This window comes from Thamnophis sirtalis, unplaced genomic scaffold, assembly GCF_051295495.1.
Source record: "Thamnophis sirtalis isolate CommonGarterSnake01/CBP01778 unplaced genomic scaffold, rThaSir2_p1.2 scaffold_13, whole genome shotgun sequence".
Lineage (NCBI taxonomy): Eukaryota > Metazoa > Chordata > Lepidosauria > Squamata > Natricidae > Thamnophis > Thamnophis sirtalis.
Genome location: NW_028261393.1, coordinates 54,038,458 through 54,056,906, shown reverse-complemented (window position 1 = coordinate 54,056,906; position 18,449 = coordinate 54,038,458). Strand labels below are relative to the sequence as shown.

At 51.9% G+C, this 18,449-nt stretch overlaps 1 protein-coding gene across 4 annotated transcripts in view; it reads left to right on the top strand.

Annotated features, from left to right (window-relative positions):
* The window catches only part of TAF1 (TATA-box binding protein associated factor 1), a 33,715-nt gene that overhangs the window by 5,360 nt on the left and 9,906 nt on the right, over nt 1-18,449 (top strand). For 2 of the 4 annotated variants that reach the window (XM_087727846.1, XM_087727844.1), the window contains exons 7-29: nt 31-228; nt 314-509; nt 591-707; nt 2,083-2,247; nt 4,221-4,348; nt 4,457-4,564; nt 4,876-5,049; nt 5,719-5,892; nt 5,974-6,078; nt 7,265-7,465; nt 8,797-8,938; nt 9,029-9,159; nt 10,471-10,551; nt 10,673-10,822; nt 11,112-11,231; nt 11,311-11,486; nt 12,322-12,557; nt 13,081-13,294; nt 14,700-14,865; nt 15,909-16,120; nt 16,302-16,410; nt 17,181-17,279; nt 17,696-17,873. In XM_087727846.1, the coding sequence (XP_087583972.1) occupies nt 31-228; nt 314-509; nt 591-707; nt 2,083-2,247; nt 4,221-4,348; nt 4,457-4,564; nt 4,876-5,049; nt 5,719-5,892; nt 5,974-6,078; nt 7,265-7,465; nt 8,797-8,938; nt 9,029-9,159; nt 10,471-10,551; nt 10,673-10,822; nt 11,112-11,231; nt 11,311-11,486; nt 12,322-12,557; nt 13,081-13,294; nt 14,700-14,865; nt 15,909-16,120; nt 16,302-16,410; nt 17,181-17,279; nt 17,696-17,873 (3,580 nt within the window). Of the gene's footprint in view, nt 1-30; nt 229-313; nt 510-590; nt 708-2,082; nt 2,248-4,220; nt 4,349-4,456; nt 4,565-4,875; nt 5,050-5,718; nt 5,893-5,973; nt 6,079-7,264; nt 7,466-8,796; nt 8,939-9,028; nt 9,160-10,470; nt 10,552-10,672; nt 10,823-11,108; nt 11,232-11,310; nt 11,487-12,321; nt 12,558-13,080; nt 13,295-14,699; nt 14,866-15,908; nt 16,121-16,301; nt 16,411-17,180; nt 17,280-17,695; nt 17,874-18,449 lie in introns of all 4 variants that reach the window. The other 2 variants (XM_087727845.1, XM_087727843.1) reach the window with 1 other exon arrangement.

The window sequence follows — 18,449 nt, the reverse complement described above, 5'->3', positions numbered from 1 at the left end:
AACTCTTCTTGACACCCACCTATCCTTCAGATCACCATGATGGCTCCTGTGGAGTCCAAGTTCTCCCAGGCGACGGGAGATGCGGACAAAGTAGCTGACACCAGGCCCAAAGTGTCAGAATGGCGCTACGGTCCCGCCCAGCTCTGGTACGACATGTTGGGCATCCCTGAAGATGGCAGCGGCTTCGACTACGGCTTCAAACTGAAGGATGACCAGGAGGAAGAGGAGGTGAGTTGCGAAGAAGAGCTGTGCCTCGCTGGCGGCCAGGAGGTTGAGTCGGTGGCCCGGTGAGCCCTTTATTTTGACTTGGTAGAGCTCAGCGGCCGAGAAGGATGAGCTGCTGGCGGATGAACACTTCCTGATGGTGACGCAGCTGCAGTGGGAGGATGATGTGATCTGGAATGGAGAGGACATCAAGCACAAAGGGACCAAGACCCAGCGAGCCAGCCTGGCGGGCTGGCTGCCTTCCAGCATGACTAGGAACGCCACTGCCTACAACGCCCAGCAAGGTACGCCGGCCTTTTTTCCCGCCTGCGCTCGGCTCTGCTGCTTCCGCGTCTGCTGATGGCTTCCCTTGCTTCTCTCGGCAGGCCTGAACCGAAGCGGCTCCCTGCTCAACTTGCCTGTTCCTCTGGTGCAGAAGCCCAGCGTGGCAGGGGTCCTGAGCATTGCTAAGGGCAAAGAGAAGCAGCTGCCTGAACAGCAAGGTAAGTGGGGGGGGGGGGTTCCTCACGGCAGGAGAGGCTTTGTAGAGATCCGCAGAAGGAAGCGGACAAGCGAAGATATGCAAGCAGAGCCTCTTCCCCAATCATCCCTGCCTTCGTTGAGTACTTTGGTTAATCGGGTGTTGAAAAAACACCTTTGGGACAACGATGACCTGGATGACTGAGAGTCTCCACAGACAAGTGGCTGTTAAGTGGTTTAGCTGTATAGTGACAGTCCGACAATTCAAAGAGTAAAGAGACCATTTCAGAGACCATTCAAACCAGGGGGGCCTTTGCCCAGGTTCGCCTGATGCACCAATTGCGGCCCTGTTTGGATCGGGAGGCACTTCTAACGGTCACTCACGCCCTTGTCACCTCAAGGCTGGATTATTGCAACGCGCTCTACATGGGGCTACCCTTGAAAAGCGTTCGGAGACTGCAGCTAGTCCAGAATGCGGCCACCAGCGATATTGGGTGTACCGAGGTACACCCACGTTACACCTGTCCTCCGTGAGCTGCACTGGCTACCAATTGGTCTCCGGACACAATTCAAGGGGTTGGTTATTACCTTTAAAGCCCTACATGGCTTAGGGCCAGCGTACCTTCGAGACCACCTACTGCCACATATCTCCCAGCAGCCAGTAAGATCCCACAGATTGGGCCTCCTTCGGATGCCGTCAGCCAGACAGTGTCGACTGGCAGGCCCCCGGAGGAGAGCCTTCTCTGTGGCTGCTCCGACTCTTTGGAATCAGCTACCCCCAGAGATCCGGACCTCACCCACTCTCATGGCCTTCAGGAAAGCTGTAAAAACTTGGCTGTTCTGGCAGACCTGGGGCTGTTGACCTCATTGTTGAGGTCCAGCCCCGATTAGAATGAATGCATGTGGTTTTGTGATTTTAACTTGTCTTTTTTTCTTTTCTTTTTCTCTCTCTTTTTTTCTCTTCTGTTTTTTTGTAAGCCGCCCGGAGTCCTTCGGGATTGGGCGGCATATAAATTTTGATAATAAGTAAATAAATAAACCCCCGAATGGTCATACTGTCACTATCCGGCTAAACCACTTAACAGAAGAATACATACAGAAGAATACATACAGAAGAATTTGGGCAGTGATCAGTCAATAGGGGTCTGATCCTCCCATTGCTCCTCTTTTTCTTTCCCCCATTCTGCTGTGCCCCATAAATGTTGCTTGCCTGAAATGTGGGCAGGTGAGGCAGAAATACCTGCTTTTTTTTCTCTTAACTCCCAGAGCTCCGTGTTGCCCTGTGCCTGGAGCGCTGCAGTCTCTTTTCTGCAGAGGTGCTACAGCTTCCTGGGAGGGAGAAATTTGCCAGCATCCCGCTGCCTGGAGTTTACTTTCACACTTTGTTTCCCCCGGCAGGCCTGGATGAAGACAAGCCGTGGTTCTCCATTTTCCCCATTGACAATGAAGAGCTGGTGTACGGCCGCTGGGAGGACAACATCATCTGGGATGACCACGCGATGGGCAGGGTCTTGATGCCCCCGGTCCTGACCCTGGATCCCAACGATGAAAATATCATCCTAGGTAGCATCTACAAAAGTCACTGTCAGAATTGGGATAATGTCAGCGTTCCAAATACCATGCAGAATTAAATCAGAGTCCAAGGCAGAGCTATCCTTAAAGCTCCAATTTAATAAGACAGACACGTTGGCACATCTTTGGAAATCCCAATTCTGAAAACTTCCTGGGATTCCACCCAGTTCATGAACTTATCCCCACCCCTATAAATCCATCACATGGTCCAATCTTCTTCGGCCATGCTGGCATCTCCACCCAGCTGGTTCTGGTCAGGTGCAGAGGTGCGGAGACAGAAGATGACCTTGGGCTTCTAGAAAAGAATGACAACAACACATTCCGCAATTCTACTCCTTTCTATTCCCCCCTCCCAGCTACTACACTAATGAAACAGCATAATGAAATATTAGAAAGTGTGGCAGGCCAAAGATCCTAAAAGGAACATAACTACAGACCTGACAGTCACTTTCTTGTCTTCAGGGTCGGTCTGTCTGTGTGTGTGTGTGTGTGTGTGTGTAGGGGGGGGGGGGGGTTGCTGCTTTCTGCGATCTCCTGGTTTCCTAAAGCGGAGAGTGAGTAAACTGAGATGGGAGACAGCTAGATGTAGTATTCAGCAGATTCTGACAGATTCTGGAGAACCGGTAGTGGAAATTTTGAGTAGTTCGGAGAACCGGTAAATACCACCTCTGATTGGCCCCGCTCCCATCTATCTATTCTCTGCCTCCTGAGTCCCAGGTGATTGGGAGAACATGGGGATTTTGCAGTATCCTCCTCCTGGAGTGGGGTGGGAATGGGGATTTTTACAGTATCCTTCCCCTGCCAAGCCTCGCCCACAGAAACAGGAGTAAAAAAAAAATTGAATCGCACCACTGGAGGCAGCTTCTTGGTCATCTACCCAGAACGTTGTTTTAGTTAACCTGAATCCCTCAAAGGATTCTGGGAACTGGGGCCTAAGGGACGAGTCAGGTTCTTAACAGAATTCTTGGAGCGAATGCCAAGGTTCCTTGGTGGGGCTGCGACAGTTAAACTGTCTCCATATCTTTTCCGTAAGAAAAATCTCCTCTTCAAGCATCTTGTGAACTGGACTGATGTGGCAGGTGGCTGATTCTTAGCTTCGGGACTTCGGGGGTCTCTTGTGGAAATTTGGTTCGTCAAATTTCACCTACTGCCACATACCTCCCAACGGCCGATAAGATCTCACAGGGTGGGCCTCCTTCGGATGCCGTCAGCCAGTCAGTGCCGGCTGGCGGGCCCCCAGAGGTCCGGACCTTGCCCACTCTCATGGCCTTCAGGAAGGCTGTTAAAACCTGGCTCTTCCGGCAGGCCTGGGGCTGTTGACCTTATTGAAAGGTCCAGCCCCGACTAGAACGAATGTGTGTTGTGAATTTTTAATTATTTTTTATTTTATTTTTTTCCTTTTTTCCTTTTTCTTTTTTCTTTCGTTTTGTAAGCCGCCCAGAGTCCTGCGGGATTGGGCGGCCTATAAATTTAATAAATAAATAAATAAATAAATTTAATAAATAAATAAATTTAATAAATAAATAAATTTAATAAATAAATAAATTTATAAATAAATTTAATAAATAAATAAATTTTATAAATAAATAAATTTATAAATAAATAAATTAAATAAATAAATTTAACAAATAAATTTAATAAATAAATTTAATAAATAAATTTAATAAATTAAATAAATTTAATAAATAAATTTAATAAATAAATAAATTTAATAAATAAATAAATTTAATAAATAAAGAAATAAATTTAATAAATAAATAAATTTAATAAATAAATAAATTTAATAAATACATAAATTTAATAAATGAATAAATTTAATAAATAAATTTAATAAATAAAGAAATTTAATAAATAAAGAAATAAAATTAATAAATAAATAAATTTAATAAATAAATAAATTTAATAAATAAATAAATTGGGAAGAGTCTTTCAGGTCCCGTTTTCTCCCTGTTTTCTCCTCCTAGAAATCCCCGATGAAAAGGAAGAGATGACTCTCAATTCCCCTTCCAAGGAGAACAAGAAAGAGTCTTCTTTGAAGAAAAGCCGGATCCTCTTGGGCAAAACGGGAGTGATTAAGGAAGAGCCCCAGCAGGTTGGAGAGGGGCTCTGTTTCCTCTGGACTGGAGAAGAAATAGAGCAGGGGAGGAAATTCTGATGGGGAGAGAGAGATTTATTTTTGCTCCCTGTGTTTCCACTGCAGAATATGTCTCAGCCGGAAGTGAAGGATCCCTGGAATCTCTCCAATGATGAGTTCTACTACCCCAAGCAGCAGGGCCTCCGTGGCACCTTTGGCGGCAACATTATCCAGGTGGGAAACCCTGGCTTTGCACCATAGGTTATGCAGTCCAGCTATTTGCCTGGTTGTACCAAAGCGCCGCCTTCTTGGGCCCAATACAAGCCTAGCTTTCTGCCAAGGCTTCACCTGCGGGCACCAGGGACTCCGCTTCCGTAACGTGCCCGCAAGATTGGCTTGCAGAACCTGAGGCAACCAGAGCAGCTTCGTCCCCCCTCCCCGTGCGGAGCGGGGAGCCTTCCCTTAGCTGAGGGTGTTAAACGGGGGGGCCCCAGCTGTTGTTCAGGACATGCCGAAATCGCGCCTCTCTCTGGTCTGGTTCGCAGCATTCGATTCCTGCAGTGGAGCTGCGCCAGCCCTTCTTCCCCACCCACATGGGCCCCATGAAGCTACGGCAATTCCACCGGCCTCCCTGGAAGAAGTACTCCTTTGGCACCTTGTCGCAGCCCGGGCCCCACTCGGTGCAGCCGTTGCTGAAGCACATCAAGAAGAAAGCCAAGGTAAGGGCCCCGTCTCGGGGCTTCAGCCTGCAGAGATTCTCGCTCTGCCCTTGTTATTGTGGTCCACAGATCTGGACAGTGAGGAGGTTGGGGAGGAACCTGGGCCAGTCCTGGAGTCTGGGGAAGGCTCAGATGAGGGCTCTGTGTCGGAGGCAGAGAGGGGGCCAGGGACGTATGCCAGTTATCAGCTGCCTTCAGAGTCAGACTTCAGTGAGGCAGAGGAACAGCTGGAGCCTGTTCCCAGTGTGCACATGTGCAGAACTGCCAGGAGAAGGGAAGAGCTAAAGAACAGGGGTTGACTTGGGAGTAAGGCCACAGGTGGACGATGAATGGCCCCTCCCAAAGGAAATAAAAAAGGAGCAATAGGGGAGTGGAGTTTGCAGGAGACAATTAATTCGCTTAATTGGTTCATGACTCTCCGAGATTCCTTGCCAAGTTCTGCAGATCTTGGCCTGGCAGCTCTCCAAGCCAGAGAAGGTCTGTGACTGTAAATCCTCCCTTGAAAGACTTTTGCTGGATGGGAATGAGCAGAATTCACAATCAATTAATAAAAGGAGTTATTGTTGGGACAAGGAGTTTGCTTCAGGTTCTCGGGAAGCCTCGGAACGCCTGCTGAGACTTATGCGTGCGTATTGTGTGTTCCTCGACCCTCCTTGTGTTGCAACCCAGATGAGAGAGCAGGAGCGCCAGGCCTCTGGGGGTGGGGAGATGTTCTTCATGCGCACCCCTCAAGACCTCACGGGCAAAGATGGCGACCTCATCCTGGCCGAGTACAGTGAGGAAAATGCCCCCTTGATGATGCAGGTTGGCATGGCCACCAAGATCAAGAACTACTACAAGCGGGTGAGTTCAGGGCTTGGGCTGCCAGAGCCAGACTTCCCCCCGAGGAAGCCCTCGCTCACTCTGCCTTCTTGCTCCTGGCAGAAACCGGGCAAGGATCCAGGCGCCCCGGATTGCAAGTACGGAGAGACGGTCTACTGCCACACTTCCCCGTTCCTGGGCTCCCTCCATCCTGGCCAGCTCCTCCAGGTGAGGCCTCTGGACGGAGGTGCCGTTTCAAACACCAGCCAGTTCCCCTGTTTTTGCAGTGGCACTAAGACGGGCGTTCTTTGGGGGCTGACTCTAGTGCTGTGGGAAGGAAGCCGAGGGATTTCTAGTCCTTTAAGGACAGACGGGTTTAGGCCAGCTGAGGATTTGTGGACTCACCGACTTGCTCAATTCTGGTGTGTGTGTATGTGTGTGTGTGTGGTGACTTGCTCAATTCTGGTGTGTGTGTGTGTGTGTGTGTGAGAGAGAGAGAGAGAGAGAGAGAGAAGCAGGTACCATATTTTTCAGAGTATAAGACGCACCAGAGTATAAGACGCACTAAGGTTTTGAAGAGGCAAATAAAAAAAAGTTTTTGCGCTGCTCTGCAAACCTCCCAAAAACGGCCAATTTTTCGTGAAAATGGGCCTGTTTCCCCCTCTCCACCCAAAAGGCATGAATAGCCTTTAGGAGACTTGCAGATTGCTCCTGAGTGGGTGGGCCCCCCAAAACAAGCAAAAAACGGCCCGTTTCTTGTAACAAAAGGCCATGGATAGCCTTTAGGAAGCTTATAGAGTGCTCCTGGGGGCTGGGGGGAGGGTAACATTGAGCAAAAAATGGCCCTTTTTCGCTCATTTCTGCCCTCCCCAGCCCCCAGGATCACTCTGAAATAACAATAGCAATAGCAGTTAGATTTATATACCGCTTCATCGGGCTTTCAGCCCTCTCTAAGCTGTTTACAGAGTCAGCATATTGCCCCCAACAATCCGGGTTCTCCTAAAGCCTCCTAAAGGCTATGTACGGCCATTTTGGTGAAGAGGGCTGGGTTTCAGGAGGCAAAAAATGCTGTATTTAGTGTATAAGACGCACCCAGATTTTCAGCCCCTTTTTTGAGGGAAAAGGGTGCGTCTTATACTCCGAAAAATACGGTAGCTGGGAAATGCTACAAATACTACATCAGTGTGCAAAACCTAAGGATGCTTGATTGCAATAGGAGTCCCTGATGAGAGCACAGTGTGCTCAAATGAACAATTCCTTTACAAAGACCAGCCCAATGAAGCTAAGGAGCCTGGGAGCTTTTGAGTTCCTCCTTCGCAGGACACTAAAGGAGGAAAGGCCGGTGGTCCTGGAGCCAGCCGGTTGCAGAGATCGGCCGTTCTGGGTGGCTTGAGCCGTTCCTTTCGTTTGCCAGGCGTTTGAAAATAATCTCTTCCGGGCGCCCATCTACCTCCACAAGATGCTTGAAACAGACTTCCTAATTATCCGGACGCGGCAGGGCTACTACATCCGGGAGCTGGTGGATATCTTTGTGGTGGGCCAGGAGTGTCCTCTCTTTGAAGTCCCCGGCCCCAACTCCAAACGAGCCAATACGCACATCCGAGACTTCCTGCAGGTTTGTTGCTGGGGGAGGGAGGAAGAGAGACAGAGAGATGAGAAAGAGAGAGGGGGAGAGGGAGGGAAAGAGAGAGAGGGAGGGAGGGAGACAGAAGGAGGGAGGGAGAGATAGGTAGACAGAGAGAGGGGAGACAGAGAGGGAGGGACAGGGAGGGAGGGAAACGGAGGGAGAGAGAAGGAGGGAGGAAAAGATAGGGAGGTAGACAGAGAGAGAGGGGGGAGAGAGGGAGGGAAACAGAAGGAGGGAGACAGAGAAGGAGGGAGGGAGGGAGAAAGAGGGAAGGGTGGAGGGAGAGACAGACGGAGGGAGGGAAACAGGGAGGGAGGAAGAGATAGGGAGGTAGACGGGGAGGGAGGGAGAGGGAGGGAAACAGAAAGGGAAACGGAGGGAAACAGAAGGAGGGAGACGGAGGGAGAGGGAGGGAGGGAGAGAGAGGGACAGAGGGAGGGAAACAGAGGAAGGCAGACAGAAGGAGGGTGGGAGGGAGAGATAGGGAGGTAGACGGGGAGGGAGGGAGAGAGAGGGAGGGAAACAGAAAGGGAAAGGGAGGGAAACAGAAGGAGGAAGACAGAGGGAGGGAGGGAGACAGAGGGAGAGAGACAGAGGGAGGGAGACAGAAGGAGGGAGGGAGAGATAGGGAGGTAGACAGGGGGAGACGGAGGGAGAGAGAGGGAGGGAAACAGGGAAGGGAGGGAGGGAAACAGAAGGAGGGAGACAGGGAAGGAGGGAGGGAGAGAGACAGAGGGAGGGAGGGAAACAGAGGGACGGAGACAGAAGGAGGGAGGGAGAGATAGGGAGGTAGACAGGGGGAGACGCAGAGAGAGAGAGGGAGGGAAACAGGGACAGAGGGAGGGAAACAGAAGGAGGGTGACAGAGAGGGAGGGAGGGAGACAGAAGGAGGGAGGGAGAGGCAGAGAGACGGAGGGAGGGAAAGAGAGGGAGAGAGAGATGGGGGGAGACAGAGGGAGAGAGAGAGGGAAAGAGAGAAAGAGAGACCAACTGCTAGACCTCCTCGCTTTTTGGAGAAGTGGAAAAAATGCCACGGGCGACTGCCTGCGACTCACACGCAGCTGTTAAAGAACAGCTGGCAAACGGACTGCTGCTTTTGAGCAGATTGGCGAGTGGCTGGCTTTCAGGAATGGCTCGTAGTTTTGGAGCTACGACTGAGTTCTGACTTGGCTCGTGTGGGTACTGGGACCCCCCCACCCCCCACCCTGTGCGGAAGGAGGGGGTGTGCGGGAGCAGGCATGGGAGGGAAAGGCCCCTTCCGTGGATCGTCCTGCACCTGCAGTCTGAGCATCTGGCTACTTCGCGGCCCTCCCTGCTAGGTTTTCATCTACCGCCTCTTCTGGAAGAGCCGAGACAGACCCCGCAGAATCCGCATGGAGGATATCAAGAAGGCGTTCCCTTCCCACTCCGAGAGCAGCATCCGGAAGCGGCTGAAGCTCTGCGCAGATTTCAAGCGCACCGGTAGGCAAGGATGGTTCGGAGGCAGGCATGCGGCTGCCCCGCCACTCCTCTCTCCTGGCCAGGCTCACGGGGGGGCTGTTGCTTCCTCAGGGCTGGACTCCAACTGGTGGGTCCTGAAACCCGACTTCCGGCTGCCAACCGAGGAGGAAATCCGAGCGATGGTGTCTCCGGAGCAGTGCTGTGCCTATTACAGCATGATTTCCGCGGAGCAGCGCCTGAAGGTGAGTTCGTTCAGGGATCCGGGAGATATCGCCGTCAGCTGGCTTCAGGCATCCTTTTAACCTTCCCTGGGATTTGCTGGTTTCGCTTACTTTGGTGTCTGTACTGCCCCATTGACATTTTTTTTGTTTAAAAGTTTTTATTTTCCATTTTTTCATTTTCATACACTCACATATATACTGTGCATAGCCGGCGCCACGCAACATTAAACAATAATCGCAGCAATTCCTCTTGTCAACAATACCCCCCAAAATACAAACCCAATATACCTCCTCCACTCTCCGTACACCTCTTTCTTCCACCCCCCCTCCAACTTTCTATCTTCCCTCCATCATCCCCCTCTACCCTACTTCCCCTCCCCCTCTACCACTCCTCTCTCCCGATCCACTCCCTCCCTTCCTTCTCACCCATCCTCTCCCCCCGTCCCTCTCTACCCGTCTTTCTATCCCACTCCTCCTCCCCTTGGTGTATTTCCACTATATGTCAGTGTACTTAACTTATCCTATTTTTACAGAGAAATTATAGAAAAACAGTATACATGTGAAGTCACATTACATTGAAATCTAACCTAATATATACCCCTCCCTCCCCCCACCCTCCCCCCCAACCCCCCACCTCCCTCCCCCCCCCCGACTTCCCAGAGCCCGTACATGGTGTAGATTTTTAACAAAAACAGTCTAAAATATATTGAGAAAGAAAAAAAAATATTAAAAAAAAGATTAATAACATCTCTACATTGATCTTAGCTTCTTCTTGCTAAACTAACTTTAAACAGTTTAAACCATTCCTGATCTTAAGCATAGGCTATCTGGAATTTCTTAGTCCCGTATTTGTTTTGTATATAGTCAGTCCATTTTTTCCAGTCTCGTTTATATCTCTCATTTGAATGATCTTTAAGATATGCCGATATTTTAGCCATCTCGGCTAAATTTGTAACTTTCAATGTCCATTCTTGAGTTGTAGGGCCCATTTACAGTTTAATGTTACGTGTGAGTCTGTGTTGTCTTCCCCCACCCCCCCGCCCAATCAAACCATGATTTCAGAAATCATGGTTCAGTATGTTCTCAGCAAGTTGGAGAAGAGTGAAGCCTCCCTCTGCTTCTTGGGTCTCTGGCTGTGGGGAGGGGGAGAAGCAGCACAGATCCTGTGCTCTTCTAGGAGAGCTGAAAAAGGGGGCTGAGAGCAGGTTGGTTGGCAAGGCACCCCACAGGGGAGGGGAGGGCAGGCCCAGGTGTGGGGCCTCCTGGAGCTGCAGCCCCTTGTGCCCTCGATGGACCTCGGAGACTTAAGAGGGGTCTGCGTCTCTTTCTCAGGATGCAGGTTACGGAGAGAAATCCTTTTTTGCCCCCGAGGAAGAGAACGAGGAGGATTTCCAGATGAAGATCGATGACGAGGTATAGAGCAGAGGACAGCCGGGGTCCCTGAGGGGCCACTTGTTCTCTTGCAGAGGGAGGAAGGGAGTCCCCCCTCCCTCTGCAATGCCCAGCCTCTCTCCCCCGTGTCTCTTCCGTTCAGGTGCGCACGGCTCCCTGGAACACCACCCGGGCTTTCATTGCAGCCATGAAAGGGAAATGCCTCCTCGAGGTCACCGGGGTAGCAGACCCAACAGGGTGTGGCGAAGGCTTCTCCTACGTCAAGATCCCGAACAAGCCGACGCAGCAGAAGGTAAGTGGAGGACCCAGGTGGCCGAAGGGCCCTGCCCTGCCACCAGGACTCTCTAGGGCTGGCAATCGTCCAGGACCAGCTGCTCCATTCGGCCCGCAGAAGAGGCCTGGGGTACTTCCTGGCCAGATCCTGAAGCTGCTGGGTGCCAACTTGATAATAGGCACGGAAATGCTTTACAAACATACAGGGAGCCTCACACTGGGGGGGTTCTGGTGTGGGGCCAAGCCTGGAGCCATGGAAAGAAAGGGCTGAGACGTGGATGGATGGCCCCTTGCTCTTTTTCCAGCAGGACGACAAGGAGCCACAACCGGTGAAGAAGACGGTAACAGGGACAGACGCCGACCTCCGGCGCTTATCCCTGAAAAACGCCAAGCAGCTCCTGCGCAAGTTTGGAGTCCCCGAAGAGGAGGTGGGTGCGGGCAGGGGGCTGGCTCCTCTGGGCTGAGCCTTCCCGGGGCCCTCTGCAGCCAATGACTGTCCTTCCTCAGATCAAGAAGCTTTCCCGCTGGGAAGTGATCGACGTCGTGCGGACAATGTCCACCGAGCAGGCTCGCTCAGGCGAGGGTCCCATGAGTAAGTTTGCCCGAGGGTCCCGCTTCTCTGTGGCAGAACACCAGGAGCGGTACAAGGAGGAATGCCAGCGCATTTTTGACTTGCAGAACAAGTGAGTAGTCCTCGGCGAGGAACTGGCTGGGACCTCCCTGCTTCCTAGGGCAACTTTCCGCATGGCGGAGCCATTTTGGCGCTGCAGGCAGCTCCCTCCCAATGAACCCCTGAGTCCTTCCTCAGCATCTCTGTGGGGTTAGCTCGGGGCAGGGGTCGGCAATCTGTGGTTCTGGAGCCGCATGTGGCTCTTTCATCCCTCTGCTGCGGCTCCCAGTCGCCGGTCGCCTCCAGAGTTGATAGGGCTTTCGGTTAGGACAGGTAGAGGAAAAAGGATGCCGTGCTAGGAGGAGACTCTATGGTGGTAGTGGTGGGAACCGGACTTCCAGTCGGCAGAGGAAAAAAGATGCCGTGCTAGGAGGAAACTCTATGGTGGGGAAACTGGACTTCCAGTCAGCTGCAGAATTGAACGGGGGGCTTCCGGTTAGGACCTTTGTGGCTCTTTGAGTGTTTAAGGTTGCCGACCCCGGCTCAGGGAAACGGCTTCCACTCGCCACCACAGCTGCAGAATTCCTTTCCCGTGGGTAAATTGAGGGATTAATGGAAAGATACGCAGATACTTGAGGCAGTTGGGAACAATTCTTAAGAGGGTGGGGATTATGGGAGGTCGCTTTGCGCTCTGCGCTATGGGAGGGGGGGCATGTTTTTAGTGAGGGTTTTCAGCACGTGACTTTCCCTGAACTAAGAGGAGGGCGGGGACCGCGACTCCTACAGTGTTGGGCAGGAGTGAATTTGGGGTGGGGGGAGTAGGGGAGTGAGAGTCTCTGCCTTCTATTGCTTCTGCATCTGCCCTCGGCTCCCTGGGAGCTTTGGTGGCTAAAGATTTTCCGCTTCAGAGTCCTGGAGTCCACCGAGATCCTGTCGACGGACACCGACAGCAGCTCCGCCGAAGACAGCGACTTCGAGGAGATGGGGAAGAACATCGAGAACATGCTCCAGAACAAGAAGACCAGCTCCCAGTTGTCCCGGGAGAGGGAGGAGCAGGAACGGAAGGAGCTGCAGCGCATGTTGATGGGGGAAGACGGCGACAAGGACCGGTCCAAGAAGGACCGGAGGGACAAGAAAGGGGCGGGTGAGGATTTGACCCACGCGGGGCGGGAGGGAGGCCTCAAGAGGAGACTCGGGGGGGGGGGAGGTGTCTCTCATGCCAAAGGCTAAGGAAGGGGCTTCCTGGCTCAGGCCAAGGGAGTGTCCGCAGGAAGCCCCCAGGGTCTAGGGCAGTGTTTCTCAACTTTGGCGATTTTAAGTCCTGTGGACTTCAATTCCCAAAATTGGCTGGAGGATTCTGGGAGTTGAAGTCCACAGGACTTAAAGTCGCCAAGGTTGAGAAACACTGCCTTAGAGGCAAGAGTGCTTGCAAAACACAGGCAGAGAGGCTTTAGAAACGGTTGTAGTTGTGGCCATCGATGGGAGGACTTCGCCAGCAATAAGAGGGGATGCTGTCCCATTGGGGGTGGGGGTGAGGGCATTGCCTTTGGGCTGATGTCCCTCACCTGGGTTAAATGACATACTGGCCACTCGGGGTCCCTTGCAGTTCGCCCTTCTGCGCTAGGAGGGTGGCGAAGTCACCCTTTCGACTCCTCTCCCCCTGGCAGTTCCCACTCCTGGCAACATGGGGGGTTGTCATAAAGACGACGACACGGCCTCCGTGACCAGCCTCAACTCCTCGGCCACTGGGCGCCGCTTGAAAATCTATCGCACTTTCCGTGACGAGGACGGGAAGGAGTACGTGAGGTGTGAGACGGTCCGTAAAGCCTCAGTCATCGATGCCTACAGCCGGATCAGGACCACCAAAGATGACGAGTTCATGTAAGGTCCTCGGGAGGGGCCGGGCCTTTCAGGGGAGCCTGCCTTCAAGTTTCCTAACGATGCCGTAATTGATTCATAATAATCAAGCCAATGTTTTAATACAAAAACCAGTGATTAATAGTTTCATTAGGCAAGATTTGTTCACAGTCAAACCTTTGCTTTGTTTTATTTGCTTTACCCCTGTTCCTTCCCTCCCTTCAGTCTGTGTCATAAATCACGTTACCCACTAGATACACCCTTCCCAAACCGGCAGCAGTAATCTGAGATCCCATTCCAGCCGACATTATGCATGGAATGCACTCCCATTGATTCTGTCCCCATGACAACATGGCGAGTTGACACCTGCAGATCTCTGGCGAAGGGTACCAGATGTTCTGATGGGAATGTTTATTTCAAACATTTCCACTCTGAGGCAGCTGTTTTGGAAAAAAGAGGCACTCAGAATAGACGGATTGAAGCCAGGGCCCTTCAGGGCAGAGATCTTGATAGAATCAAGATCACGTGAAGTGTTAATGCCACTTTATAAGGCCTTGGTAAGGCCACACTTGGAATACGGCATCCAATTTTGGTTGCCACGATGTAGAAAAGATGTGGAGACTCTAGAAAGAGTGCAGAGAAGAGCTACAAAGAGGATTAGGGAACTGGAGGCTAAAACATGAAGAACCGTTACAGGAACTGGGTATGTCTAGTTTAATGAAAAGAAGGACCAGGGGAGACATGATAGCAGTCTTCCAATATCTCAGGGACTGCCACAAAGAAGAGGGAGTCAAGCTGTTCTCCAAGACATCTGAGTGTAGAACAAGAAGCAATGGGTGGAAACTAATCAAGGAGAGAAGCAACTTAGAACTGAGGAGAAATTTCCTGACAGTGAGAACAATTAACCAGAAGTTGTAGATGCCCCAACACTGAAAGTCTTTAAGAAGATAACCATTTGTCTGAAACGGTTTAGGGTTTCCTGCCTAGGCAAAGGGGTTGGACTAGAAGACCTCCAAGGTCCCTTCCAACTCTGCTATTGTATTGTATTGTACGTCAACAGGCAGCAGGCTCTAATGCCAAAAAGGGCCAGGGAGAAAGAAGTGCTGGAACTGAAGCCTGGGAGGGGGTGGGGTGTCAGAAGGGCGACCAGACCTGCCCCATTCACAGGGGAGGTTTCCGTGCGTGCCATGCCTTGAGAATGCTGCCAGGCTGAGCCTCAGGCCCCCTCCAGCTCTGCCAGGCTCTTGACCACCCAACCAAAAACCAAGCAGGGCCCGAATGCTGCCAGGAGACCTCCTCTCTTGTGCCCGTATGCTTTTGCAAAGGGTGCTGGAGCCCGTACCCAGGGTGTGTGTGTGTGTGACTGCTTCCTGCGGACGTGTGCCAGGGACCAGCCTGGGCTGAAGGCGGCCTTCTTTTGCCCTTCCAGCCGGAAGTTTGCGCTCTTTGATGAGCAGCACCGGGAGGAGATGAGGAAGGAGAGGCGCCGGATCCAAGAGCAGCTACGGCGGCTCAAGCGGAACCAGGAGAAGGAGAAGCTGAAGGGCCCCCCAGAGAAAAAGCCCAGGAAGATGAAGGAACGCCCGGACCTGAAGGTGAGCGGGGGCGGGGGGGGGGGGCTCAAGGACCAAGCCTGGCCCTTGTCTTGTGGGCCGCTTCTGCTGCCCCCCTTTCATCACCCAGGCTCTCAGTTGCTCTGTTGGGTTGTCAGTGGGGGGGGACAACCCAGCTCAGCCTTCAGCTCTCCCTGGGGCAGGGGTGTCCAAACTTGGGAACTTTAAGACTTGTGGACTTCAACTCCCAGAATTCCCCAGCCAGCATGGGAGTTGAAGTCCACAGGTCTTAAAGTTCCCAGGTTTGTAGACCTCTGATGTAAATGGAGAAATTGCAGAGGAAGGGATTACAAGGGAGTAAGTTATACTGGCTGGGGAATTCTGGGAGTTGAAGTCCACAAGTCTTAAAAGTTGCCAAGTTTGAAGACATCTGATCTAGATGGAGAGATTGCAGAGGAAGGGATTACAAGAGAGTAAGTTATGCTGGCTGGGGAATTCTGGGAGTTGAAGTGCACCAGTCTTAAAGTTCCCAAGTTTGAAGACCTCTGATCTAAGTGGAGAGATTGCAGAGGAAGGGATTACAAGAGAGTAGGTTCTGCTGGCTGGGAGTTGAAGTGCACCAGTCTTAAAGTTGCCAAGTTTGAAGACCTCTGATCCAAGTGGAGAGATTGCAGAGGAAGGGATTACAAGAGAGTAAGTTCTACTGGCTGGGGAATTCTGGGAGTTGAAGTCCACCAGTCTTAAAGTTGCCAAGTTTGAAGACCTCTGATCTAAGTGGAGAGATTGCAGAGGAAGGGATTATAAGAGAGTAAATTCTGCTGTCTGGGGAATTCTGGGAGTTGAAGTCCACAAGTCTTAAAGTTCCCAAGTTTGGACACCCTTGGCCTGGGTTGTTGTTGTGACTCTTGTAGGGGGGGGGGGTCCCTTCGGTCACATCCAACAAGCTTCCTCCTCAGGATGTAGCCTTTCCCCTAATGATGGGGGGGGGGACCTTGGGGGTCAAGGTTTGCAACTTACTTGGTCTGCCCTGCCTCCCTCCCTCCGTAGCCCTGACACGGGACGGCCGCCTGTTCCTTTTTTTGCAGTTGAAGTGTGGGGCCTGTGGGGCCATTGGGCACATGAGGACCAACAAGTTCTGCCCTCTGTACTACCAAACCAACGCTCCCCCCTCCAACCCGGTGGCCATGACGGAGGAGCAGGAGGAGGAGCTGGAGAAGACCGTCATCCCCAACGACAACGAGGAGCTGATCAAAGTGGAGGGGACCAAGATCGTCTTGGGGAAGCAGCTGATTGAGAGGTGAGAGGTTTTTTTTGAGGGCGAAAGAGGGCGCCCAGCATCATGGCTGAAGGAGGCGGGATTTGCAGGGTCCGGGCTCCTGCTGGCTGCCAAGGATCATGGCACTCAGCGGAGGTGGGCGGGCTGAGTCCTCCCAGAGGGCGGAGCTGCAGCCACTCTCACTCTCCGCATCTCTTCACAGCGCTGACGAGGTTCGCAGGAAGTCCTTAGTCCTGAAGTTTCCCAAACAGCAGCTTCCCCCCAAAAAGAAGCGGCGGGTTGGGACCACGGTGCACTGTGACTACTTAAACGTAAGCCCTTCTGACTGCCTTCGGTTTCTACCCGCCTTGACCTTACAGTATAGCCGAGGTGGCGCAGTGGTTAGGGTGCAGCACTGCAGGCCACTTCAGCTGACTGTTATCTGCAGTTCAGCGGTTCTAATCTCACCGGCTCAAGGTTGACTCAGCCTTCCATCCTTCCGAGGTGGGTGAAATGAGGACCCAGACTGTTGGGGGGGGGGCGGTATGCTGACTCTGTAAACCGCTTAGAGGGGGCTGAAAGCCCTATGAAGCGGTATATAAGTCTAACTGCTATTGCTAACTGCTATTGCTATCTCCTAACTACGTAAATATTTAACTTTGATTTACAGCATTCCCCCCCCCCCAACAAATGCACATTGCATCAACAGAAGGGAATATTAGTTGCTCAGGGTTGAACTGTGGGGGTCCTTGGTGGTTTTTCTTGCGGACGTTTCATTACCAAACTAGGTAACGTCATCAGTGAGTCCCTTGAATCCCCTGGGGATTTTGCAGCACAGATGTGGTTACCTAGTTTGGCAATGCAACGTCTGCAACAAAACCACCAAGCTCATTGCGATTTTGCAGATTCACTCGCTGCGTGGAGTAAGTAGTGAGTGTGAAATTATAACGTGCGGAAGGACGGGCTGAGTTCCAAGTAAAGCTGAATCCTTGCGGTGCAGCAAAGGAGCAAAGTCGGGTCGGGAAATTAGAGGAGCCGTTTCCCCGGGCTCTTGCGAAGTCTGCAGCCCCCGTTGATGGTCTCGCTTCCCGTCTTGTTTCAGCGGCCCCACAAGTCCATCCACCGGCGACGCACAGACCCCATGGTGACCTTGTCTTCCGTCCTGGAAAGCATCATCAACGAGATGCGGGATCTCCCCAACGTAGGTGCTTGGATTGTGGGAGGCAGATTCTGCTCTTGAGCGGGAGAGTTGCATGAAGCTGAATCTCCTTGTCTTGGGCCGCCGGGATCTCTCTGGAATAGGGCGGCTTAAATCGTTAAGAGATTAAAATAAGCCTAAAGCGCACAAAAAAACAACGTGCCAAATTTCTTACCCGAATATTTAAATTCTAATTCAACAGCCTATAAAAAGTTTAAAACTGTTAAGAAGGTACGTCGGAATAGATGAGGGTCTTAACTGTGGTTATTAGTGTGGTCAAGCTGGGTCTCCTGGTATCCCATGGGGCTTGGCTGGTGGCTTGGAAGAGCGCAGGGCCTGTTGGGGGAAAGGTACGATGTTTGGCGGGCCCAGAACAAACGCTCATCTTTTCCTGTTTCCTTCCCCACCCCCACCCCCAGACATATCCCTTTCACCAGCCTGTGAATGGGAAGGTGGTGAAAGATTACTATAAGATCATTACCAAGCCGATGGACCTGCAGACCCTCCGCGAGAACGTCCGCAAGAGACTCTACCCATCTCGCGAAGAGTTTCGGGAACACCTGGAGCTGATTGTGAAGAACAGCGCTACCTACAACGGTTTCTGACCCCCTTTTTTCCCCCCCCCCTTAACCTTTACTTACTGGTCCAAGGCAAGGAAGGGTCTGGGGGCAGCAGCTTGGCCAAGGTGGCGCAGTGGTTAAATGCAGCACTGCAGGCTACTGCTAGATCAGCAGTTCAGCGGTTCAAATCTCACCAGCTCAGGGTTGACTCAGCCTTCCATCCTTCCGAGGTGGGTAAAATGAGGACCCAGATTGTTGGGGGCAATATGCTGACTCTCTGTAAACCGCTTAGAGAGGGCTGAAAGCCCTATGAAGTATATAAGTCTACTGCTATTTCTGTGATTCTGAGCAGGTGGAGAATGGCAGCGAAACGGGGGATTTGAGAATTAACTCACCTGGGTGTCAGATACCAAAAGCTTCCCTTCCGGAAATTGCTGTTTCTTGGCCTTTAAATCTGCTGAAGCTTTTCTCTCATCCTCTCTCTTCCCTGGTGTGATTTTGCCATCAGGGTTGTTGAAATCCTTCCCTTCCTTTTCCTGGAGCAATTTTGGGGTAGCCCCCTGGCAGCCTTGAACTGGCAGTTCCCAAATTAAAGCAGATTAGGTGGCTGAAA